Source organism: Cibotium barometz, chromosome 42, assembly GCF_041138505.1.
Source record: "Cibotium barometz isolate CiBa-2024 chromosome 42, ASM4113850v1, whole genome shotgun sequence".
Taxonomy (NCBI): domain Eukaryota; kingdom Viridiplantae; phylum Streptophyta; class Polypodiopsida; order Cyatheales; family Cibotiaceae; genus Cibotium; species Cibotium barometz.
In genome coordinates this window covers 17,085,978-17,112,248 of record NC_141087.1, presented here as the reverse complement: position 1 = coordinate 17,112,248, position 26,271 = coordinate 17,085,978, and the positions used below count along the sequence as shown (strand labels likewise).

General features: G+C 39.5%; 1 protein-coding gene across 1 annotated transcript; it reads left to right on the top strand.

Moving 5' to 3' along the window:
* The first annotated feature begins 1,470 nt into the window (after nucleotides 1-1,470).
* LOC147614228 (type III polyketide synthase A-like) lies at nucleotides 1,471-2,564 on the top strand. The gene has a single exon (XM_086780427.1). The coding sequence runs from the start codon at nucleotides 1,491-1,493 to the stop codon at nucleotides 2,514-2,516; it is 1,026 nt and encodes a 341-aa protein (XP_086636553.1). The 5' UTR covers nucleotides 1,471-1,490; the 3' UTR covers nucleotides 2,517-2,564.
* The last annotated feature ends 23,707 nt before the right edge of the window (nucleotides 2,565-26,271 follow it).

Genomic DNA, 26,271 nt, shown 5'->3' with positions numbered 1-26,271 from the left:
TAAAACAGACAATATTTCTATTTTGAAAAGCCAAGGTTAGTATCTTAGAGTCCTTTGCAAAATTAAACAAATACAAACTAATTAATACATATATTTGAAAAAATGCTTTGATAGAATCCTTCATAAATATAATACATGCATCCTCAAAACCATTTTGGTGCCTTTCTAGGACATTTTTAAGGTACTATCATTTGTTAAGCAGTTTGAAATGCTTTAAATATACAATATCTTGAAATGCCAATGTTGTTATTTTATAGAAACCTTTGTAAAGATAACTAAATGCAAAACTAATTAATATTATATGCAACAGACAAAACATTGTGGTGTCCTATTTGGGTCCGACATTTTCTATAACATCTTTTAGGTATTGATGATTTTTGAGCCTTTTGTGCTTGGAAAATGGAAAATTTGCAACTTGGGTAGGTGAAGTTGTGACTTTAATAAAGTAGAAAGCAGTATAGAATTGTGTTCTTTATATAAAAGGATTGATTAGTGGTGTGGACGTTAATGTTGCATGCATCTTCTTTTTGTGCATTCGCCTACTTCCAAGCCCACGCCGTTTGCGCCACCTTACCTTCTCTTCTGCACAAGGTGAGGGGCCATGATATAATTGCTTCCACTCTTCTCGTGTTACTTATACCTCATAAGGCTGAAGTCCATTATTCGATATATTGCCCCCTTTTCCCTATAGTAATTATCATCATCTTTTCAATAATTATCATGACGACACCCACCATTTCTGCTGCTCGCAATGGCTTTATTGAACCCCGCCTTGAGCCCACCCCTGGCAAGGCCACCATCCTGGCCTTTGGAAAGGCCTTCCCCAGCATAGAGGTGAAGCAGGAATTTCTTGCCGAAGGTTACCTCCGAGATACCAACTGCAACGATCCTGTTCTCAAGGCAAAGCTTGAACGGCTCTGTAAGTGCTTTAGTATATAAAACACTAACAATGATTTGCAGCAATTTTCAATGTTCTCCTTGTAATTTTATGGATTCATGCTTTAATAAGGTTGATATGGAGCACAAAGGAAAGAATAAAAGAATTTGATCTACCTTTGTAGAGCATAATTGATTGGAACGAATCACTCTGTTGTCTTAACCTGTGCTTTAATAATGCTATATGGAGCACAAAATAGTAAGAGAATTTGTCCTACCTCTGTAGGCCATAAATAATGGTGGTTCAAGCCTTAATAATGTTGCACAAAAGAGTGAAGGAAGTTGGTCTACCTTTGTATGCCATGAATTGGAATGAATTACTATGTTATTATCCAAATGCTGGTCATCATTAATACTAGCATCAAGCTAACTATCCCATCATTAAGCTTTGGGTTAATGACAAAGTGTAGTAGCTATAACATTTGCATAGTGTAATGGACAGTCATTAACTGTGGTATAGAGTATGTAATTATGATAATAGACGTTACTGATGATTGTGGTGGTGGTGGTGGTGGTTAGGCAAGAGCACAACGGTGAAGACAAGGTATGTGGTGATGTCGCCAGAGATACTAGCCAAGCATCCAGAGCTAGCTGTGGAAGGAGCGACGAGCATAAGGCAGAGGCTGGAGATCTCGAACGAGGCGGTGACAGGGATAGGGGTGGCGGCGGCGAGGCAGGCAATCAAGGAGTGGGGGAGGCCAGCATCACACATAACCCATCTCGTGTACGTGACCTCAAGCGAGATCAGGCTGCCGGGTGGCGACTTGCACGTAGCAAGAGAGCTTGGCTTACGCACAGACGTAAACAGAGTCATGCTGTACATGTTAGGGTGCTATGGCGGCGTGACAGGCCTCCGGGTGGCCAAGGACTTGGCCGAAAACAACCCCGGCAGTAGAGTTCTCCTTGTTACTACCGAGACTACCATTGTCGGTTACCGCCCTCCCAGCCCTAGCCGCCCTTACGACCTCGTCGGTGCCGCCCTTTTTGGCGACGGCGCCGCCGCCGCCATCCTGGGCGCCAACCCCGCCGCTTTCATGGAGATGCCCTACTTCGAACTTCACTGGGCCGGCCAGTCTTTTCTGCCCAACACCGACCAAACCATTGTCGGAAACCTAACCGAAGAAGGCCTCATCTTCCGGCTGGGCAGAGATCTGCCCAAGATCATCGAAGACAACATCGAAGCGTTCTGCAACAAGCTCGTCGAGAAGGCCGGAGTGGTGAGCGAGAACGGAGAGCAGCAGTTGCAGTACAGAGACCTCTTCTGGGCTGTCCACCCTGGTGGCCCTGCCATCCTGAATGCCCTTGAGAAGAAGCTGGAGCTCCCACCCGAGAAGCTTCAATGCAGCCGTGAAGTCCTGATGGACTATGGCAATGTCAGCAGCAACACCATCATGTATGTGCTTGACTACATGCGGCACCAAGTCTACACTCCATCATCATCATCATCATTATCATCATCACCAGAAACCACACCAGGAGGCCATCTCCGCCACAAGATCCACCCAGAAGAATGGGGCCTCATCCTCGCCTTTGGCCCAGGGATAACCTTCGAAGGCCTGGTCGCCAGAAAGCTAGTTTAACCCAATTTATACAATGCCATACTTTATAGAATTTCTCTCCTCAATGATCTCTTTAATTTCTCTCCTCAATGATCTCTTTGGCCTCACCCCCCCAACAAAATAAATAAGCATATCCCATACATACCACCATATATTGATATTGTTTCTCCCTTTGATGATTATGTAAACATGTTAAATTACCTTAGCTAAACGAAACATGTAACTATAAGGATGTACTTTTTAATTGATCAATAAGCATTTATGTTCTTAGGGGGTTTACCCCCCCACACACAAGAGATTTCCCCCGCCCATGCTCATTGCATGGGGAGGCTTCCCATCTATTTGCTCACCTACATTGAAATTTAAATTCCCTTATTATTATTGCCAACATATTGTCGATCTCAACATTATACAAAAAAAATTATGGTCATTGTTGCAAGGGTTCACTATCTAAAAATCCTATACGATATTTTTCTATGAGTGTAGTTATATTATTTCTTCTTCTTTCATCACATTTTTTAATAATTAGTTATTTGTGAACTTTAAAAGTATAGATACACTACTTGAATAATTTTGGAGGAAATAAAAAATTAACCCTTTTTAAAACTAAGTACACACTAGTTTTATTTTAAAGACCCATATACATATAAAATTCAATGTGAGTCCTTGAAAATAAAAGCCTTTTCAATCTTCTGCCTCCCTATGTGCACACACACACACATGTGTACATGCAAATTTTAAAAACCTACATACATGTAAAACTTCATGTGAGTTCTTGAGAATAAAAGCCTCTTTTATCCTCCACCTCCCTATGTGCACACACACACACACACACACACACACACACACACACACACACTTTTTCTATCTTCTACGTCGCTACGTGCCACACACACACAAAAATATAGATGGAGCTAAACACTTTACGATAATCTAACATTTTACTCAACAAGGTTTCCTTTATGTCTTGCAAATTATTATGTTTATACTATACATATTGTTCATCAAGATAGTAAGGAATAGTGTAACTACTAATATGAGAATATATATGTTGTGAGTACTCATATCTATTAAATATTATATCTAAGGGCACAACACCCATGAGAGTACTAATATGAGAATATATATGTTGTGAGTACTCATATCTATTAAATCTTATACCTAAGGGCACAACACCCACAAGAGTCATGTGTTTCTGCCATATGTACTAGTATCTTAATGTTAGGATGATCATAATGCGAAATCATGTTTGGAGGCCATGTCTAGGTAGGGAAACCTGGTAGCCCCACACTTTTATAGTGATTATAATGAGATTACACTTTTATGGTGATTACAGTGAGATTGCACTATAAGAGAAGGCAGGCATAGCCATACCTAGAGCCTCGTAGAACAAACGAAATATACATGTGGAAAGTTATGTGGAGCAACTATGCATGCATTAGCTATACACACGACTACAGGCGTGTTGCTATAGCCAGGGGTAAAGCCATTTGTGTATAGCCGCTTGTATAGCCACATATATAGCTACATGGATAGTGTATAGCCGTGCTACAAACTACAAAAAAAGGGGTAGAATGGGGGAGATGTTTCTCCCCCATTCTGCCCCTTTTTTTCATGTAATGAACATTGAAAACATTTACATATAAAAGCCCGAATAGGGGTAGAATGGGCGAGATGATTCTCTCCAATTATGCCCCAAGTTTTTATGTAATAAACATTGAAAATACGGGTAGAATGGGGGAGATTTTTCTACCCCTTTTTTAATGCAATGAAGACTGAAAACATTTACATATACAAGCCTAGAAAAGGAAACATTGAGAGTCCAAAAAGGGACATATTTATCATTGATCTCACCTTAGGAATAGCATATACATATATAGGCCCAAAACTTTTATGAATAGCATATACACATATAAGTCCAAAAAAGAAATAAAAAATGAGTCCCTATCATTGGTATAGACGTTCATATCTTCATTGATATATATGTTGACTTCAGCAAATCACTATGAGATTAGTGGATTGTGCTGATAGATTATTACTGTTAACACTTGACCCAGTGGATCAAGTTAAGGGATGACAAATTAAAAATCTGTATAATTGAAATTCCCATGAAGGACTGTTCAGATGGAAATTTCGGTCTAATGGACCATTATTGTGTTAAAGATATGAATGATTTGATCTGAATGAATTGTTATCTGATGATGAGTTCTAAATAAGGGATCTTTATCCCAGGATTCTGTTGGGTTCACCAGACTATAAGGAACCCCAGAATCAGTTGGATCTTAAGGGAAAGAGTTATCCTCTAGTTTGCGAGATGAGGACATCTCGCATTTTTTAAGTGGGGTAGGATGTAAGATTCCTCCCTCCAGCTTTTGAGGTGTGTAGGTGTAAGAACCTCCCCTTCTTATCTTATAATTATTCCCCTCTCAGAAATAAAAGAAAGATCTAGTTTTACCCTGTTTTGGCTTGGAGACAAAATGTCTAGAGGGAGGTAATTCAAAATTGAGATATTTTTGGATATAAAAATCCTCCTAGTGTCTAAAATGGTTTCCCCTGAAACAAAAATTCAAAAAGAACTTTCCAATGTGCAATTGGAATTAATTGAAAAGAAGTATAAAGGACCTTAGCCTAAGGGTCCAGATTTTTAGAAATTTTTAGATTATGTTCCAATTAAGGTTCCTATGGACCAATAAGATTAATCCAAATGCAGGGAGGAGATAAATTGAAGAGTAAAAGAAAAACCTCCCAAAAATGAGTAAATGCTCACATAAGATGAAGAGTGGACTAAGGACCAAAGAAAACAATTAAAAAAACTGAATTTTGACACCTCAATGTGGGGATCTCCCCTCATGAAGTAGGTAACTTTTTCTCATCATTACCCCTAATTTTTAATCAATAAAATGAGATATTTTCATCTCTCCTTTCTCCTATTTCAAAACTAGATCCAAAAAGTAAGCTGAACTGGACCCAAAAATGGTCAAAAATTGACCAAACTGATTTGGAAAATTCTAGAATCAGTTTGCTTGGTTAGAGGCTCAGTTTTTCCTATAAATAGAAGCCTTCCCCTTTGTAAAAGCATAATGGTGTTTTATGCATTGTTACTCTACTCCTGTCCTCCCTGAGCCATCTACATTGAATTTTTTAATAATTCAATTGTCTTTGGCCTAATCCTCTCCAAAGTGAATCGGTGGCCACTATTGCTTCAAACAATAGTAGAACCCTCAATCCCTCAAGCCAAAGGAGAGCTTATAAGCTCCATGTAAGCTAATTTTCTTACTTTGTTTACAAATTTTAATGAAAAATCTATGATTTTCTTGATTTTTATGAATTGCAGATGATTGAATTAAATTCAAATGCTATGCCTTTGATGAAAAGGCCACCCCCTTCTCTTTTTTACATTCCAACCCTTCTTAATCCTAGAAAGATTAACTAATTGATTAATTAAACTCTCCTTATTGTTTACTGTTGCGTGACGAGTGGTGATCAATGCAAGGATGCAACACAAAGATGGAAGCAGGAAAACAAGAGACTTGACATTCTTATTTAGGGCTCTTGTAGAGAGTTCCAAGTTGTAGGTGACAAGAGTTCCAAGTTGTAGGTGACAAGAGTTCCAAGTTGTAGGTGAGTGTGAGAGTGGGCTTGAGAATAATCCCACTTGGGAAGTTTTGGGAGTTTTAGGAGTTTTAGTATAAATAGTGGCTCATTTGAGAGCTTATGGACACATTGGGCTAAACTCATGCTTGAGCTCTCTTGAGACTAGCTCTCCCTCTTGTTCATAGAGGTGCAAGCTCTTCTCTCTCCCCATCTACACTATTGTATGAGCAATGCTCTTCTAATTCAATGCAATGAGATGATGTTTTTCTCTCTTCTCACCTCTATTCTCTAGTGTGCATGCTTCTTTGTTGATGCTTGTGGATTCTCTATTAGGCTTTGTGTGGTAGTGGATTCAAGCTTAAGCTTCTCCATAGCTTGTAGCTTATCCATGGGCAAGGCATTGCTTGAGTAGTGAATGAGAATGAATGTTTACTTCAAGTTCCATTAAGCTTCAAGGTTTGTGTGTATGCTAGGGAAGTAAGTGCTTGAGAATGAAGTATGCTTTGAGCTTGTGTATGCATTAGCTTAGCTTTCTTCTTGTATTGGATGCATGAATGAGTGGGATGATGAGTGAATGAGTTATGGCAAGATTGAGCTTTTGTGTGTAAAGTCTATGTCAAGGTAGTGGTGTTCATAGCATTCTCTCCCGAAAGGGATAAGCTTCCGTGCACCGGTACGGGTTGAATCCCTAGCTCCGAAAGGGATGTAAATCCCATTGGATTGAGCTACACGTGGATCATGCTACTCTTGCTACAAGTGTAGAGAGTCTTCCGTCTCTTCATTGGCGCCGCTGCCGGGGAGAAGACTCAAAACCGGTTGAGAAGCTTGCATTACTACCACTAATTCTTTTTGTTTTTAGGTTTAGGGTTAGCACGAGTGTGGAATCTCAGAGCTAGTGATTAGAAGAGAAAAACAGGAGGAGAGGCCGGATAAGGCAGCATGGTTTTTTTTTTGTTTAGCACGACAAACCTTCAAAATTTGAAATTTGGCAGAGGTCCCAAAAGTTTTAATTTGAAATAGATAGGCGTTGTTTGATGAATCACGCAGGTTGTTGTATAGGTAAATGACCCCACTCACTCTAACTTTCTGGACTTGGCATCGACAAGCAATTTCGCTTTGTGAAACTCGAAAAGCCTGGCCCACACTCTAGACACCCAGAAGAGGCTACCTGCTATTGCTAGAATGACGGTGGACATCCAGTAATACGCAAGCCACCTGGGAACCACAGAATCTGCTTGACCGGAGAAGTAGAATCTGCAGAGGTTCCACGTGAGCCACGGTCCCAGAAAGCCCCGAACAAAAGTGAAGATCGGGACGAAAAGCGGGGCCAGAAGATAAGGTTGCCAGCTGCGAAGGCTGAAGAGGCCGGCGGTGGTGAAGTGGCCGAGCTTTAGCTGCAGGGGAAGAACGTAAGCAGAGGTGGCCTCTGAAGGCTGCAGAGAAGGCGAGAGGCCGTGAGGTGAGGTGGCCGACAGCTGCGAAGGCTGCAGAGGCCGTGTAGAAGCCGAAGGGCCAGAAGGTGAGGTGGCCGGCGGTGGTGAGGTGACCAAAAGAGAAGGCCGGGGCGCACCGACAGCAGCTGGCGACGAAGGCGTCAGCGAAGGCGAAGGAGACGTGTGGAGGTGAAGGCGGCAGAGCAGATTCGCGCGAGGATAAGGATAAGGTTAGTATTTTTTATTATTTTTTATTTTTCAAAATCTGCATACAAATTTTCATGTTTTTTTGCATTTTTTTTAAAAATAAAATAATAATAATAATAAAAAGTTAAAAAAACAATAAAAATAAAAAAAATCTGTAAATTATGTGTTTTCTTAGGAGTCCACATTTTCTGCATATTCTGCATTTTTTTAAATTTTTATAAATTTTTTACATAATTAGTGTAATCTACATAATTAGTATTTTTGTGTAATTAGTAAAAAAAATAAAATAAAATAAAATAAAAAAATAAAAATAAAAATAAAAATAAAATAAAATAAAATATGTATTTACACACATATTCATGTTAGTTACATTTAGTGGTTAGGTAGGGTTTATATATATATATATATATATATAAAACTGGACACTGTAACATGCTAAAAATAGCGTATGCATCTACGCTCGGGAACAATACTAGGGGGACGTAACACTAGCGCACCATCTAAGGTAACCACTCAAGGGAGCGGCACTCAATCGGTTGTTGGCAACTTGGAGAGCATTCTCGAGACATCTTCGGAGTCTCAAACAGAGAGCCTCTCAAGAACCGAGAGTGATATTTCAATGGACATAAACGAGTCATTTGGCATGAATAGACCATCCACACCCATTGGTATGGCAGATTCTGCTAATCCATTTGAAATCCCAGATGGGGAGTTGATTGACAACATGAGACTCCATTTCTTGTATACAAACACGCATGGTGGTGAGATCTACAAAGATCCCATGAGCCGGTTTGTTGTTAAAATTGCAGACATTCATTCTGCATTTGAACCAACACCATGGGTAAACTACCAAGACGATATGTACATGGGTAGAAATGGAGTACGCTACGAGGTCACCAAAAATCTTGAACAAGTGGATGCTTTGGGTGTACTTCAACCTAGCGCACAAGCAAAGCAGAAGAAGGAGCTTCCATCGGACCCAAATGTGCCAAGAACATCGCGCAAACCTGCTGGTACGCCCATTTCTTTACTTGAAGAGTTGTTTTCTGACCGGAATTGGGAGGATAGAGAAAGAACGGGAAAAGAAAAAGAGACCAAGAAAAACAATTCTGATCGGAATTGGGAGGATAGAGAAAGAACGGGAAAAGAAAAAGAGACCAAGAAAAACCCATAGGACATAGTAAAAGAAATTCCAGTAGTTAAAATCTATCAGGACGACCCAATTAAAGAGGTGTATGGGGATGTGGTAGGAACCTACTATGCAACCACTAAGCACCCGAGCTTAGAGCTTCCAGTCACGCATACAATAACTGTAGAGCATCTAGAAGGTTTCACTAAGCGTGTTCATAATAGATGGGGGAACGACTTTAGAACCCTTGAATGGCCAGAGGTTAGGGAAATGACATGGAAAGGAAGGCCCCTTTTCACTGAGGTGTCTACCTTAGACACGGCACGTCCAAATGAATCTGTCTTTCAAGGAGAAACACTAGCACCACCATGGGCTAGAACCCCAAGTGTGGCTCGACCAGCACCTTCCATGCGAACAACTGCTAAAGGACCAGTCTTTCCAACGATTGATCCTACGAGGAGACCCGGGGCTATTAGAGAATCTAGGGGAGAAGAAAGACCACGAGCAAGTGGATATATACCTCCAAGAGAACCCCATAGACCAAGTGAACTGACATTTGAAGAGCCTAGATTTAGAGGCCGAGACTCATATAGGAGACATGACGATGAATATTTTAGAAAAGTGAGACCATCTGCGCTGCAAAAGCTTATCAAGAAGTATGATGGATCCGGTGACCCATATGACCATATAGCAGCTTTTAAGCAAGCTATACATGCGGAGCAAGTCACGGATACGCATATGCAAATCGAAGGATTTGGCTTGACGCTAGAGAGTAAGTCTTTATCATGGTTTCAGACTTTAGAGCTTGAGGCAAAGCGATCTTTCGATGGGCTGGAAAAGAGCTTTATAGCTGCATTTTCAAAAATGGAAATTAAGCACAACACGGTAGCTCAAATTTACGTTTTTAAGCAAAAAGATCAAGAATCTGTGCGAGATTGTGTAAATAGGCTAAAGCAGTACATCAATCGATGCCCTGACGATGAGAAGCCAAGCCAAGGAAGATTAATTTCTATCTTCCTGGAAGGCTTACAAAACAAGATGCTTCACGCTCACTTGTACGCAAAGAAGCATGTCATCTTCAATGAGTGTTGCATGGATGCCATGGATTACGATGACAGCTTTGACATGATTAGCATGGGAAACCAAGATAGTCATCCGGATGATAAACATAGCTCTGGGAAGGGCTCTGACTCTAGTGTGCCATTAGTTAATCCAGATCAGATTGCCGAGATAGTATTGAAAAAGATGGGGCAATACTACAGACCTTCCTACCGACCCCAACCATCATACATGCATACTGTACCTACAGGCCCCTACGTCTGTGGAGGATGTGGAGGTAGCCATAAAACTGAGCAGTGCCCAACCTTCTCACCATTGGTTGGCAATCAACCAACAAAGAAGTGGTGCCAGCTTTGTAAATGGAACTACACACATGTGACTTCGGACGGCAATCACATTGCAAGGATACAAAGGGAACAAGCAAACAACTCTGCACCTAGGCAGCAAGTTGTGAACCATGAGAGAACCTTAGTTGCTTAAGAGCAAGCACGGCCGGTGCTAGGAGCTCAACCTCCTCCACCTTGCACAGCTTCCTTTAGATATGTGGAATATGAGAATCGTGAATTAGGAATGGAGATGGTTAGCTCTCAACCATGCTACATCGAAGTGGAGCATCCTCTTGTCGAACCCTACTTTGAGAACCCAACCGGACCAAGCCTAGTTCATGAATTTAATGGAGACCCAAGCTCTTTGATGCTTATAGGATCTCAGCCAACCAAGACTCAAGGTTATCCAGGACCATATTCTACAAAGAGACTATACCCCACGCAACAAACAGGACCATGCTACGAATGTGGTGGACCACATTGGGCGAGAGAATGTCCAAACAAGAAACGACCCCTCTTAGCTAACATAGGCACAACATCTACGTTTTTGCCTATAGAGAGGTTTTGCCAAGGGTGTAGCATTGACCATCTACCAAAGGATTGCTTGTTGAAGCCTGCGGATCCGGCAGCACAAAAAGCTAAAGCGCCCCTCAACTATGTTGAAGTGATTCCATCACCCATGACATCTGAGGAGGAGAATGAACTAGTGTTGCTAAGAGTAGTGACTAGAGCCCAAGCGCAAAAGAACGTCAAAGAGGTTGTTGAGAAACCCTCTGAGATTAAGGTTCTAACCAAAGATGGAAAAGAGAGAAAGAAATCAACTCGACGCAGCAAGGGGGGTAAGAAGTCAAAGGAGCAGAAGAGCTCTGATGGAGGAAACTCTATCCCAAAAGAGCTAGAAGGAATGTTGAAAACGAAACAAATCGGAGAGAACACTCAAAATGAGCAAAAGGGAAAAGCATCCGAGTCTGAGGAAAGCTCAGGAGGATCAGTCCTTGTGGACAAGGTGTATGAGCCTTTAGATGCAGCGCTTCAAGCGTATAATAGTAGGATCACAGCTCTGATTGAGCTGCCTAAGAAGCTGCAAGAATATCCCAACCCTTGTGAAGAGACAATCAACTTGGCTATCCATAAGCAGTTGATTAGGGATACTCAGACTCTAATAGACGGCCCACCACCTATGTACGTGAGAGGACCTGCTTCTCTGAAGCCTAACTTAGAGACGATACCAGAAGCCACGCCAAGCATGGAAAAGGGAAGTGAAGTTGTATCTCTACATTTCCCAGAAATGCCTGAAGGAGATGATTTACCTCATACCAATGCACACGAGTCAAAACCATTGACTACCATGGATTTTGGACATGAAATTCCTGAAATAGAGGAAGCAGTAGCAAGGGAGATGTGGGAAGCGGTGCAAAAACAAGTTGAGGATCTAGCATCTTCTGACAAGTCACCACCGTTCTCTATAGTAGAATTCTCGAATCAAAGGGTTCAAGAATTAGATGCTTTATCTCTACCAGATGATGCTCAGACTGTTGTCTCAGCTCGGAGCAACAAGCTCACATGCAAGACACTGCCCTCATATTTAGGACTGTACGAAGCACATAGCCAAATCATGCAAGTACCATCAATGACACGACAACCTCATTAGGAACAAGACATAGGGAGTTTGCAAGCTTTAATGTCGGCACCAGTTACGTGTACCATTCCACTCGCAGAGTTCTTAAAGCTTAGGCCAAGATTATGGGGAGAAGTGGCTACACAATTAACTGAGCAAGGATTGTGGAACCAGAACATTCAAGTTAAGGAGTTGTTGAAGGCAAAGGCTTCTGAGCTAATGCTTAAGCAAACAATTCCTGTTCCTGTGAACAAAGTTGGCAAGCATTGTGAAGACGATGAAGGAAATACTATGCTTCCTGTGGAGATCAACAAGATTGAATCTATAGCTATTCTAGATAGCGGAGCAGGGGTGAGTATAGCAACAAAGACTGTATGGAAAATGTGGGGAAAACCTGCAATTAGAAGTACAAGGATGAGTTTGCAATTAGCAGATGGAAATCTAGAGAGTCCCATAGGATTGCTTGAGAACGTTATAGTCAAGTCATGTGGCATTGAGTACGGACATACCTTTGCTATTGTAGACTTTGGCAAGAACACAAATTACGAAGTGCTCCTAGGAAGGCCATTCATGCGCCAATTCAAAATGATTCAAGACTGGGGTTACAATTACTTGTACCTCAGACATGAGAATGTAACCACGAGGGTGAATCTGAAAAACCATGCTTATCGAGATGTGACGCACTCTCCTGTGGATGAGTTTGATTCCACTTCTTCAGAAGCATCGGGAGCAACTATGTCTGAAGGAAGAGCTGATCTATGGATCTGTGGAGCATCTTGTCGAGACTTGCAACCTGGAAATGTTACCATAGACAGAAGTGTGACGGATGAGGCGTATATCCCTATACCTTTTCCTGAGAACTTGATAGATCCCTTAGAATGGAACCATGTTTTAGCTACCATAGACACTTGTGCATTGCCAAGGCAAAGACAGTTCTGTGATCCAGATGGGTATGACATTATTCCCGTAAGAATGCTAAAACCGATCTATGCAGAGGAACCTCAAGAAGCCCCGAGGTATGAAGCAAACAAATCATTATTGCTAGGAGATATGGTATCTGTAGAGGAAGTATCCCCTCTTGAGTACAGCTCAGCTGACGAAGGAGATGAGGATAGATGCTTAGAATCCTCTGATGGGAAGGATTCTAATGACAATGCCATAGTCCCTGAATCAGAGTTAGAGAAGATAAGATTGTTGTTAAAGGGCAAAGAGGTCTTGCTGAGTATTTCTAGTGACAAACCGAAACATAAGTTTTGCAAGAGTCACCAGAAGTTTCACAAACAGAAAGTTAAGGAAAAGAGACAACAACAACAAAAAGAAAGAGAAGATGTGGATAAAAAAGACTTTATTCCACCTCTAATCTTTGTAGGTAAGAACGAGTACTTGTACTACTTGGGGGCTGATGATTGCATCAAAGACGAGATGAAATGGAGATACGGCTTTCAATTAGTGCAAAAGCTAAACGAGAAGGAGAGTGACAACCCAAAGAAGAACAGGAAAAGGAAACCGAAGCTAAAATCTAAGGCTTCAGTGCATTCAGTCAAGACTGAACAAAGCACCATGACAAGAGTGGAGCGTAAAGCTCTAGTGCAAGAAAGGAAGAGAATGCTAAAAGCAGCATGGTCTTCCATGAGTGATGACTCAAAGGAAGAAGATGATACCACAAATATCCCCTCAAACTTCAAGAAATTCACTATACAAGATCGAAAAATAGTCTTGCAACAACCTATTCGACAGAAACCTGAGGAACCAGGAGTTTCCTATGATGGCCCTGAGGACGCCAAGAAAATAGACCTGGCAGAACCAAGCGAAGAGCCACGTAACGTGCGGATTGCCACAGACTTAATCCAAGCGGAGGAAGAATTGCTAATCTCTACTCTGAGAGAGTATCGAGATATATTATCTTGGAGTTACAAAGACCTTAAAGGGGTAGATCCAAAAATCTACCAGCATACAATTCCCATGCGAGAGGATGCCAAGCCGTCCAAGCAGCGTCCTTACACATATAATGATAATTTTGCCAAAAAGATCAAGGAAGAGATTGACAAGCTGTTAGCGGCTGAATTTATTTATGAGATTGAACATACAGAATGGGTTTCACCGATTATGGTAGTACCTAAGAAGAATGGAAAACTACGAGTATGTGTCAATCTAAAGAAAGTAAATGCTGCTACTGTCCGGGATCCACTTCCACTCACTGATCATGTATTGGAGAGGGTAGCTGGTAAGAAGGCATACAGTTTTCTTGATGGATTTTCGGGCTACAACCAAGTATCTATTGATCCCAAGGATCAACACAAAATCGCATTTGCTACAGAATGGGGAGTGTTTACATATAGAGTCATGCCTTTTGGTTTGACTAACGCTCCAACCACCTTTCAGAGGCTGATGAGCCATGCGTTTAGAGAATACCTGCGATTATTTCTTGAAATATTCATGGATGACTTGTGTGTGCATTCCATAAACAGAGAAGAACACATAGAGCATCTCAAAAAAATCTTTGAGAAATGCAGAGTGTATCGCATATGCCTTAACCCTGATAAATGCAAGTTTATGGTTAGGCAAGGGAAGATTCTAGGCCACATTGTGTCTAGGAATGGTATATCCACGGATGCAGAAAAGATAGCTGTTATTATTGAGCTACCTAGACCTTACAATGCAAAAGGGGTACAAGTTTTCATGGGTCATTGTGGCTACTATCGTAGATTTATCTACATGTACGCTAAAATAGCACGGCCATTGTACGCACTCCTTGTTGTATTTGAATGGACAGAGGATTGTGAAGAAGCCTTTGAAAATCTGAAGAAAGTGACGGCACCTATTCTCAGGTCACCGGATTGGGATAATTTATTCCACGTACATATAGATGCTTCGGCTTTTGCAATTGGCTGTATTTTAGCTCAACCAGGAGAGAACAAAATGGACTTTCCAGTCTCATATGCTAGCCGCCAGTTGAATAGTGCTGAAAAGAATTACACCACCACGGAAAGAGAAGGCTTAGCTATGATCTATGCTGTGAAGAAGTTTCGGCATTACCTTTTGGCCAACAAATTTACATTCTTCGTAGACCATCAAGCTTTGCTTTACCTTGTGAACAAGCCATGTGCAACCGGAAGGATTGTATGCTGGTTTGTTATTCTACTTGAATTTGAATTCGAAGTAGCGATAAAAAAGGGAAAAATGCATCAACAAGCTGATCATCTTTCCAGGATACATTAGGAACTCAATGGAGTCTTCTTGGGCCCTTTTATTTGGCAGTTTAAGGGAGTCAAACCTTTTCTCTTAAGAAGAAACGTTTTCTAATTAGAAGCTTCAAAACGGCTACTTTATTCGAATTTGAATTTTGGGGGAAAAATGGAATTTAAAATCTAGCGGATAAAACCATATCATGTAACATATCTATGGAAAGCTCTTGATGCGTAGATCATGGATCTGTAATCTCCGCTCAAATCGGAGCTTGTATGTAGAAGTTATGGAGGTCCGAAAATTGTAAAATTGCCCCCTCCCCTTTTTGGGGGAAAAAGTGCACCCTTTGACCACTCTTACACCTCTCTTACAAACCATTGGTTTTTGCTTACATGGCGGGCTCCTATTTGTCAAAAAGTTAAACGTTTCCATAACCTCATGGCAAATTAAAGGGCCCAAAAAGACTCCATTGAGTTCCTAATGACTTCAGGAGAAGCACCCATTGGTATAGATGATGATATTCCTGACGCTACTCTATTCTTGGTTGAGACAGCACCAAGATGGGCAGAACCCATCATTCAAGTTTTAACGACAGGATTTGTTAACTCCATTAGTCCCACCAATGAAAAGATAATGACCTTAGAGCATTGTGCTCCTTATAAGCTTCTTTCTGGATGATTGTATAAATTAGGAAAAGATGGAATACTTCGTCTATGCCCTGACCCTGATCAATATGATGAGATTATCTCATATGTCCATGTGAGCTTAGGAGGCAGACATGTCTCTAGGAAGGATGCGGTTAAAAGAGTTTTGTGGGAAGGATATTGGTGGCCAACACTTCATGCTGATACAGAAGAGTACGTACGAAATTGTAAAATTTGTCAACAAAGGAAACCCATTCCTCATGTGACTCTATTTTATATTTCAACAACACCCAATCGGAGTTCGTACATTGTGAAGTATTTGACGCAGGGACATATGGACGATAAGATGCCTAGGCATAGAAAGAGAGCCATAGAGGTAGAAGCAGCGAGTTTTCAGATTATTGAAGGCCAACTGTACAAAAGGGGCAAAGATGGAAACCTACGGAGTTGGGCTTATGTTTGTGAGAGTGACTATCTTAGCGTATTGACTCATGCACATTCAAGAGTTGGGGGTGGACATTTCTGTGGAGAAACAACTGCCAAACTTATACTATGGTCAGGACTATGGTGGCCTACGCTTTTTCATGATGCAACAGAGTATGTCAAACGATGTGATCAATGTCAAAGAGCCAAACCTCCTACCAAGTATGAGGACATGCCATTGAGACCAATTATGGGGGTTAGAGCTTTTGCCAAATGGGGAATTGATTTTGTGGGGCCGATTAAACCACCAGCACGCCATACACATGCTGAGTATATCATTGTAGCCACAGATTATCTTGCGAAGTGGGTAGAAGCAAAAGCCACAGTAAAAAACGATGCTAGGACCACTGCAAAGTTTTTATACGAACATGTGTTTACACGCTACGGTTTACCTATTGAGATTGTGAGTGACCAAGGTGTGCATTTTATCAATGAAGTCATTACCTTTCTTTTGGAAGACTTTATGGTCATCCATAAGAGGTCAGCGCCTTATCACCCGCAAGCAAATGGTCAAGTTGAGAGCACAAACAAGACTCTTTGCACTGCGCTTACAAAGATTGTTGAGGGACATAGAACAGATTGGGAACAGAAACTTCACTCAGTTCTATGGGCTTACCGAATTGCTTACAAAATGTCCATAGGCATGACACCTTTCAATCTAGTTTTTGGATTGGACACTATCCTTCCGATAGAATTTATTGTACCTACACTTTGAGTTGCAAAACAACTTGAGTGGACGGATCATGAATTCTCTACACGGATCGATGAATTGGAGAGGCTAGATGAAGACAGGCTATTGGCAGTCATTGGCATGTATGCTGAAAAACGACGCCAAAAGCATTGGCATGATACGCATGTAAAGAAAGGTCGCTTCAGGAGAGGTGATCTAGTGTTGCTTTACACATTGAAGAAACAAAAACGCAAGCTGAAAATGCGAGGACTTGGTCCATTTGTGATCAACGAGCTTAGTGCGAGTGGTGCAGTAAGGTTGGAAACCTTAGATGGAGATCCAATGACTAACTTCATCAATGGAATCCGCTTGAAGCGCTATGAAGAACCTCTAACAGATGATATGCGGATACGCATACATGCTAGTCAGACACGTAAAAAAGCTCAAGCTTTGTTACAAAGTCAAGCAAAAGAAGAAGCTAAGGCTAGAGTAGCACTAGCACGAGAGCGCCGCAAGGAAGCTATCATGGCCATCCACTTGAATGATGATGAAGACTTTGTAGATCCCTTTCATATTGATGTAAGGATCCCTACTCAAAGAGCAATCTTTGCAGCGTCTGCACTTATAGATTCAGGAGCCGACTGCAATGTTTTGTCTTATGAAGCGTGGACATCATTAGGCCAACCTTTGCTCACCAATGCATCATTGAACTTCCAGAGTTTCTTTGGTGATGAAACCCCAGCCAAGGATGCAACACAAAGATGGAAGCAGGAAAACAAGAGACTTGACATTCTTATTTAGGGCTCTTGTAGAGAGTTCCAAGTTGTAGGTGACAAGAGTTCCAAGTTGTAGGTGAGTGTGAGAGTGGGCTTGAGAATAATCCCACTTGGGAAGTTTTGGGAGTTTTAGGAGTTTTAGTATAAATAGTGGCTCATTTGAGAGCTTATGGACACATTGGGCTAAACTCATGCTTGAGCTCTCTTGAGACTAGCTCTCCCTCTTGTTCATAGAGGTGCAAGCTCTTCTCTCTCCCCATCTACACTATTGTATGAGCAATGCTCTTCTAATTCAATGCAATGAGATGATGTTTTTCTCTCTTCTCACCTCTATTCTCTAGTGTGCATGCTTCTTTGTTGATGCTTGTGGATTCTCTATTAGGCTTTGTGTGGTAGTGGATTCAAGCTTAAGCTTCTCCATAGCTTGTAGCTTATTCATGGGCAAGGCATTGCTTGAGTAGTGAATGAGAATGCATGTTTACTTCAAGTTCCATTAAGCTTCAAGGTTTGTGTGTATGCTAGTGCTTGAGAATGAAGTATGCTTTGAGCTTGTGTATGCATTAGCTTAGCTTTCTTCTTGTATTGGATGCATGAATGAGTGGGATGATGAGTGAATGAGTTATGGTAAGATTCAGCTTGTGTGTGTAAAGTCTATGTCAAGGTAGTGGTGTTCATAGCATTCTCTCCCAAAAGGGATAAGCTTCCGTGCACCGGTAGAGGTTGAATCCCTAGCTCCGAAAGGGATGCAAATCCCATTGGATTGAGCTACACGTGGATCATGCTACTCTTGCTACAAGTGTAGAGAGTCTTCCGTCTCTCCATTTACTCTCTTGAATTTAGAAAATTGTATAGATTAGAGTTCTATAAATCTAATTGGGTTAATTAAGTTAATTATAGAAAGATAAAAATGAGAAATGGTCAGCCATACAAAGGAGGTTATGGCAAACTTTTCTAGAATTTTGTGAAAATTAAAGTTTGTTTTTATGTTATTCCAAAAGAGTAATTCCCACCATTTTTGCATCTAAAAGAAATATTCTAATTACTCCATGTATATATTCACCTATGAATATGCATGGATATCACTGATATTAATTATTAAATTTGATTTTTATGCATAGAAAGATGCATAAAGGAATTCTTTTTATTACAAAAGTGTTATTCTTATTAAATTTGATTTTTATGCATAGAAAGATGCATAAAGGAATTCTTTTTATTACAAAAGTGTTATTCTTATTAAAATTGATTTTTATGCATAGAAAGATGCATAACGAAATTTTTTTTATTACAAAAGTTTTATTCTTATTAAATTTGATTTTTATGCATAGAAAGATGCATAAAGGAATTTGTTTTATTACAAAAGTGTTATTCTCATTAAATTTGTTTTATTACAAAAGTGTTATTCTCATTAAATTTGATTTTTATGGATAGAAAGATGCATAAAGGAATTTTTTTATTACAAAAGTGTAATTCTCATTAAGTTTGATTTTTATGCATAGAAAGATGCATAAAGGAAATTTTTTTAATTACAAAAGTGTTATTCTTATTAAGATTGATTTTTATGCATAGAAAGATGCATAAAGGAATTTGTTTTATTATAAAAAAGTTATTCTTATTAAATTTAATTTTTATGCATAGAAAGATGCATGAAGAAATTTTTTTAATTATAAAAGGCGTTATTCTTATAAAAATTAATTTTTATGCATAGAAAGATGCATAAAGGAATTTTTTTTAATTTTATAAAAAGCGTTATTCTTATAAAAATTGATTTTTATGCATAAATAGATGCATAAAGAAATTCTTTTTATTTTAAAAGTGTTATTTCTATTAAATTTGATTCTATGCATAAATAGATGCATAAAAAGAGTTTTATTTTATATAAAAGTGTTATTCCCATTGAGGTTGATTTTTATGCATAAATAGATACATAAAGAATTTTTATATCAAAATTAGAATTCTCTTAAATTCTATGTTTAAATTCTATGAGTATTTGGTAAATGAATAATTAAATACTCTAAGAGAGAAATTTCTATCGTTTTATATTCACACGGATTGTAAGAAGAAAATTCAAGAAATCTATCGAGATCAAAATATTGAGATAAATGATTAATTTGTTCCTCATTGGAATTCGTATCTAATTTAGAAATCAATTAAGTGAATATTTAAAGAAAGAAATTCAGTAAAATAGTAACTGAATTATCAAACCTTTTCGAGAAAGATAGTTTAGGAAAAGTCTTATCCGACTCAAACCTTGAATTAGACTATGACCAAGACCAAACTCTTTCATCAGTTTCAAGGAAAGAAGGTGTGACCAGTTTAGAAAATTCAAGAAATCTATCGAGATCAAAATATTGAGATAAATGATTAATTTATTCCTCATTGGAATTCGTATCTAATTTAGAAATCAGTTAAGTGAATATTTAAAGAAAGAAATTCAGTAAAATAGTAACTGAATTATCAAACCTTTTCGAGAAAGATAGTTTAGGAAAAGTCTTATCCGACTCGAACCTTGAATTACTATGACCAAGACCAAACTCTTTCATCAGCTTCAAGGAAAGAAGGTGTGACCAGTTTAGAAAAATACACTCAAAACTCTGCCAAATCTGAAACTAAGTTTTAGACCCTGCAAGTTGATCCGAGGAATTCTGTTATGAAATGGATGTGAATGTGTATGTGAAGAATGGATGTGAATGTGTCTGTGAGAGAAGAATGGATGTGGATGTGTATGTGATGAAAATGGATATGAATGTGTATGTGAAGAATGGATGTGAATGTGTATGAGAAGAATGGATGTGGATGTGTATGTGATGAAAATGGATATGAATGTGTATGTGAAGAATGGATGTGAAGGTGTATGTGAAGAATGGATGTGGATGTGTATGTGATGAAAATGGATGTGAATGTGTATGTGAAGAATGGATGTGGATATGTATGTGAAAGAATGGATGTGAATGTGTATGTGAAGAATGGATGTGAATGTGTATGTGAAGAATGGATGTGAATATATATGTGAAAGAATGGATGTGGATATGTATGTGAAAGAATGGATGTAAATGTGTATGTGAAGAATGGATATGGATGTGTATGTGAAGAGTGGATGTGAATGTGAATGTGTATGTGAAGAATGGATGTGAATGTGTATGTGAAGAATGGATATGGATGTGAATGTGTATGTGAAGAATGGATATGATTGAGTATGTGAAAGAATGGATGTGGATGTAGGTGAAAGAATGGATATGTATGTGTATGTGAAAGAATGTGATGTGATGTGACATGAATATATGTGGATGTGAAGTGATAGATATGAATGTATGGATAGATGTGGGTAGTCGCACATGTGAACGATTGGATAGATGTGGATGAATGAGATGAGATGTGTATGAATGAGATATGATGTGGATAGATGTGATGTGATGTTATGTGGATAGAATGTATGTGATGTGAATGAATAAGATGTGATGTGAATGGATGAGATGTGAATGAATGTGATGTGATGAGATGTGGATATGGGTAGATGCGAGTGGATGAGATCTGATGAGGATAAATGAGGAAAGATGTGATGAGATGAAAATGATGTGATTGGATGAGAATGGGAATACATATGAAATGGATGTGGATTAAATAATGTGGATTAATGTGGAACAATGTGGAAAGATGAGAGTTTGTTATAGAAACTGTATTTATGACCTATTTTTAAATGATTGTTTTACGTCAAGAATGCTGGAGAAGCATTTTGATCGTCTTGTGAATGAGGTCATGGGAGACCTAACTGCTAAAGTTGCAACAGCTGACGGGAGGACGTCTCGTGTAGCAAGGTCGGTCGAGATCTTGACCAGCCTCGGTTCAATTTAAATGGTGAGCTTTCGGTACGGTGGATGAGGGACTAAGGAAGTGGCCTATGAGTGAAGCACTAGGTGACCTGCAAAGGATCCTAGAGGGTGCTGACCATACGGTGCTCGAGCTCTGGGTCGCCAAAGATACCCACATGTACATCGTGGAAGATATTGGAACAAAGAGTAAGAGTTGTTTTCTGAATTCAGGTATGGATTTGATTGATTGACCTTGCTGGTCCTCCAACGGATGAGTCCATGGCTCTTTTATATGGATCTGTTGGTTGATCTTGCTGATCTTTAATGGAGATTCCATTTTGATTTTTATAAGTGAATATATTGCCAGGTACTATGAGCTAGGGACTATCGAAAAGCCCCCTGAGTGGACAGGTGGTGAGCGTTCTGGTTGCCAATGATGCCATAGGTACACCGATGAAGAAAAAATTGGAAATTAGGATTCAGCTGGACATTTTGGAGGATTATGATCAGTGTTACTATAGTTTCATTAAAAGATTATTTTAAAGACAGTTGAATCTGTGAAAAAGGCAATTTTATATTGGGTGTGTAAGTGGTGTGACTAGTTTTAAGTTTGCATGAATATCTAGCTAGGGGACCTGGAACTCTTTTCCCTGGTACCCGGAACAAAACCTAACCAAATTCTTAAATGGATCCCATCACTACAGTGGTTGGGTGGTTGGCTAACCCACGGGACTAGATGGGGTTAGGCTGGACTGATGGATCCCTAAAATGAGACTCAATTCGGTTATGGTACGATAGATGAAGTAAATCTCGAATAAAATTTGTTCTATGGAAAATAATCAACGGCTGTGCCTCTCAATGAGGAATAAAGCGTTGGTCTCTATGATCCAAGTGCAAGTCTTTTCCTTGATCTGACTATGGGACTTACGGGTTCGGTCTCAAATTAGTTTAGTTAGTTAAGGGTCTTGACTACGTTAGAGTAAAGATTTATTCTGGAGGAATCGCCCGTGCTTTCCGGGCGAGGGAAGTTTTTACGGGTTCGATTTTGGAAGAACCGATGGATTAGTCTCTTGTTCGGATATCTGTGGGCGAGGCCCCGAGTGAAGGATCCCGTCCCGCGCAAGAAGTGCTACTTCCGCTGCTAGCACCCCTAAATTCGTTGCGCGGAGGGGACAAGGATCTTTCAATGTATATGCTTGTAAGCTTATGCATAGGCTCTATATATAGGCTTGCATAAAACTTATGCATAAATCCTATGCATAGGCCTACATAAAGCTTATGAATAGGCTTGCAAGCTTTATACATAGGCTTGCAAGTTTCATGTATAGGCTTGCATATAAAGCTTATGCATAGGCTCTATGTATAGGCTTGAATAAAGCTCTATGTATAGGCTTTCATAGGCTCTATGTATAGGCTTGAATAAAGCTCTATGTATAGGCTTGAATAAAGCTTATGTATAGGCTCTATGTATAGGCTTGAATAAAGCTCTATGTATAGGCTTTCATAGGCTCTATGTATAGGCTTGCATAAAGCTCTATGCATAGGCTTGCATAAAGCCTATGCATAGAGCTTGCATGAAGCTTTATCCCCATGAAGCTTGCATAAAGCTTTATGCATAGAGCTTTCATAAAGCTTCATCCCTTTCTTCTTTAATCTCTCAAGCTTTCATGGAAAGATTCATCCATTCTTTAAGGTGAGCTTTTCTCTTACTTCCCCTCTATTTCCTTTCTCTTTCTCCTCTCTCTTTGCCTTGCCCTAACCCTAGCTTCTACATAGAAGTGCCAATATAGATCTTTGATGAAGAGCTCTCCATCAAAGCTCTCTATTAGGCTTTCTATTTAGAAGAAAGGGTTAGGGTTTCAGAAACCACAAGTTTTCTATTAAGTTTGTATGAGGGTTAGGGTTAAAGAGATTCACCTTGTTCTTCTCCTCTTGCTTTATCATATGTTAAAATGTAGTATACTTTCTAACTTTTTTTTTTATAATGAGATTTTGTAGGCTTATTGAAGTCAACAATCCTAGCTTCTTGAGGCAATGTATGCATAGAGCCATCTAGCTCTCTAAGCTCACAATGCATGCATTGGGAACTCCATGCATACATAGAGTGCTCAATGCATGCATAGTGCTCTCAATACATGCATAGAGATCGCAATTCTCTCAATGCATGCATAGAACATGCATAGAGCTCTCAAAGCATGCACAAAGCTCTTTAGACTTTATGCAAGCTTTATTAAATATTCTACTAAATCACTTTGTTTAATCGTATGTTTTGTAGGTCTTGCACTAATCCTATCCTTCGGCTTCACAAAAAGAGGTAAGCCCTCTTTTTTGTGTAATGGTTTATGCAAGATCTATGTTTATTGCACCCTTGTCTTCTAAGTTTAGGTTTAGTTTTATTGCACCCTCTATGCATACGCTTGCAAGCTTTACGCATAGGCTTGCATAAAGCCTATGCATAAGCTTTATATAAAAAGCCTATGCACAAAGCCTATGCAAAAATCCTACGCATAAAGCCTATGCATAGGCTTGCAAGATTTATGCAAAGGCTTGCATAAAGCTCTATGTATAGGCTTACAATCTTATGCATAGGCCCGCTTAAATCTCTATGTATAGGCTCTATGCATAGGCTTGCAAGCTTTATGCATGGGCTTGCATAAAGCTCTCTGTATAAAGCTTATGCATAGGCCTACAAGATTTATGCATAGGCTCACATAAATCTCTATGCATAGGCTTGCATAAATCTCTATGCATAGGCTTGCATAAAGCCTATGCATAAGCTTTATACAAAAAGCCTACGCACAAAGCCTATGCAAAAATCCTATACGCATAAAGCCTATGCATAGGCTTGCAAGATTCATGCAAAGGCTTGCAAGATTCATGCAAAGGCTTGCATAAAGCTCTACGTATAGGCTTATAATCTTATGCATAGGCCCACATAAATCTCTATGTATAGGCTCTATGCATAGGCTTGCATAAAACTTATGCATAGGCTTGCATAAAGCTCTCTGTATAAAGCCTATGCATAGGCCTACAAGATTTACGCATAGGCTCACATAAATCTCTACGGATAGGCTTGCATAAATATCTACGCATAGGCTTGCATAAATCTCTATGCATATGCTTGCATAAAGCTTTATGCATAGGCTCTATGCATAGGCTTGAAGACCGTATTAGGGTATTATGGGAAAAATCCCGCATTATGGGAATTTTGAAATTGAGAGGTTTCATGTATTATGGGAATTTCCCACTTAATGTGGGAAAACTTATTGTGGAATTTCTTAATATAGAATGGAGGAAGGTAGTGTTGATAATCACCGTTCAAACCAAAAAAGTGGTATTAGTATTTGTGCATAAACATATTTGAAAGGAGTTTGATAATCATGTAGGAAGGTGGTGTTGATAAACACCATTAATAAGAAAATGGTATTTGTTTCTTTGCAAGGACCTGTACCAATTGAGTTGTACACTGCACAAAATTTATGAAACAATTGAACAAATAAGATAGAAACATTATTATATCAAAAAAATGTAGGAGGCACAAAGAAAAATTTCATTCAATAAGTGAAAATAAAAAATAAAGAAGATACCAAAGTACATCTCTTTTGGATATTAGAGTTATAACCTAAAAATCCACATTGTCAATATTGAATCTACAAATGCTACTCCTCATTGAAGGAACCATCAATATGAGCTTCATCCTCACAAGCCAAGCATAAGCATGCTTTTGCTTTACGGGCTTCGGTATCTTGATTCTTTTGTATGGTGGTGGATTCCTTGGTTTCCACGACCAAAGAATTGCATCAGCATTTTTCCATACTTGTTGTTCTGCCTCATTAATTTGCCAATATCCCTTCCAACAATCAGCATAAGCTTGAGCATCTATCAAACCTTTCTTCCTTGCACAAGAGTTTCTTGTAATTTGGTGATGTAGGCTCATCATCAATATCCGATTCAGCCATAGCAAGCCAAACTGGATAGATGTTTGTGTCATCTAGGTGTAGCATGACAAAGTGTCCTTGCTGCACATGTAGCATAGGGTTAAATGCCTCCCTTGGTTTATCCCATGCAGGCCCACAATAATGATCATTATGTTCTTCAATACCTAAGAATCTTTGTGCCTGCAATTGTTCAACATTCATATCATCTAAATGATGGGACCCTTCAGATTTTGGCCAAAAATCTGTGTACTTTCTTGCCTTTGATTGTATTGCTTTTCCAAGCTCTTCGATTACATTACTCTAATAATCTATCACGGGCCTATAATATCTTGGCACAAATGAACCATTACTTAGATTCTGCCAAAATTTAATGTAACCCTTCAATCCTGATATTACTTCTGCATGCATATTTATATGCTCGGCCATTGGTAGTAGAGGTGGATCTCCTTTTGGTAACCCTGGTTTACCTTCACTGTCTGTCTTCCAACTGAGACGGATACTTCCACTCCAATTACGAATAGCTACATGTGCCTTAAATTGCATTACCGGTGTGTCTCCTTCCATGAAGAACCTGAATAGAAGTGGTTTGGAGTGACCTATAAGTGCTTCTTGCCCATCACAAATGTAGCCATCACAATATGCCTTGAAGTCAGGGACCTCTGTAAGCAAGAAGGGAGCTGGAGAAGAAGTTGAGCTGGTTCTTAAAGTATCCATCAAATGTGGTAAAGTAAAGGTTTGCCCCACTCTTAATTTCTCTAAAAACCTACTAAACATGGCATCTATATCCTCATGTGTATGTCCGACCATTAGAAATCCCAACTGTACAGTTTTGAAAGCACCCCGTGCAACAAGCAATGACAAATAGGCAAATAAGTACCGATTTTTATTTTCTCCAGCACAATTATCT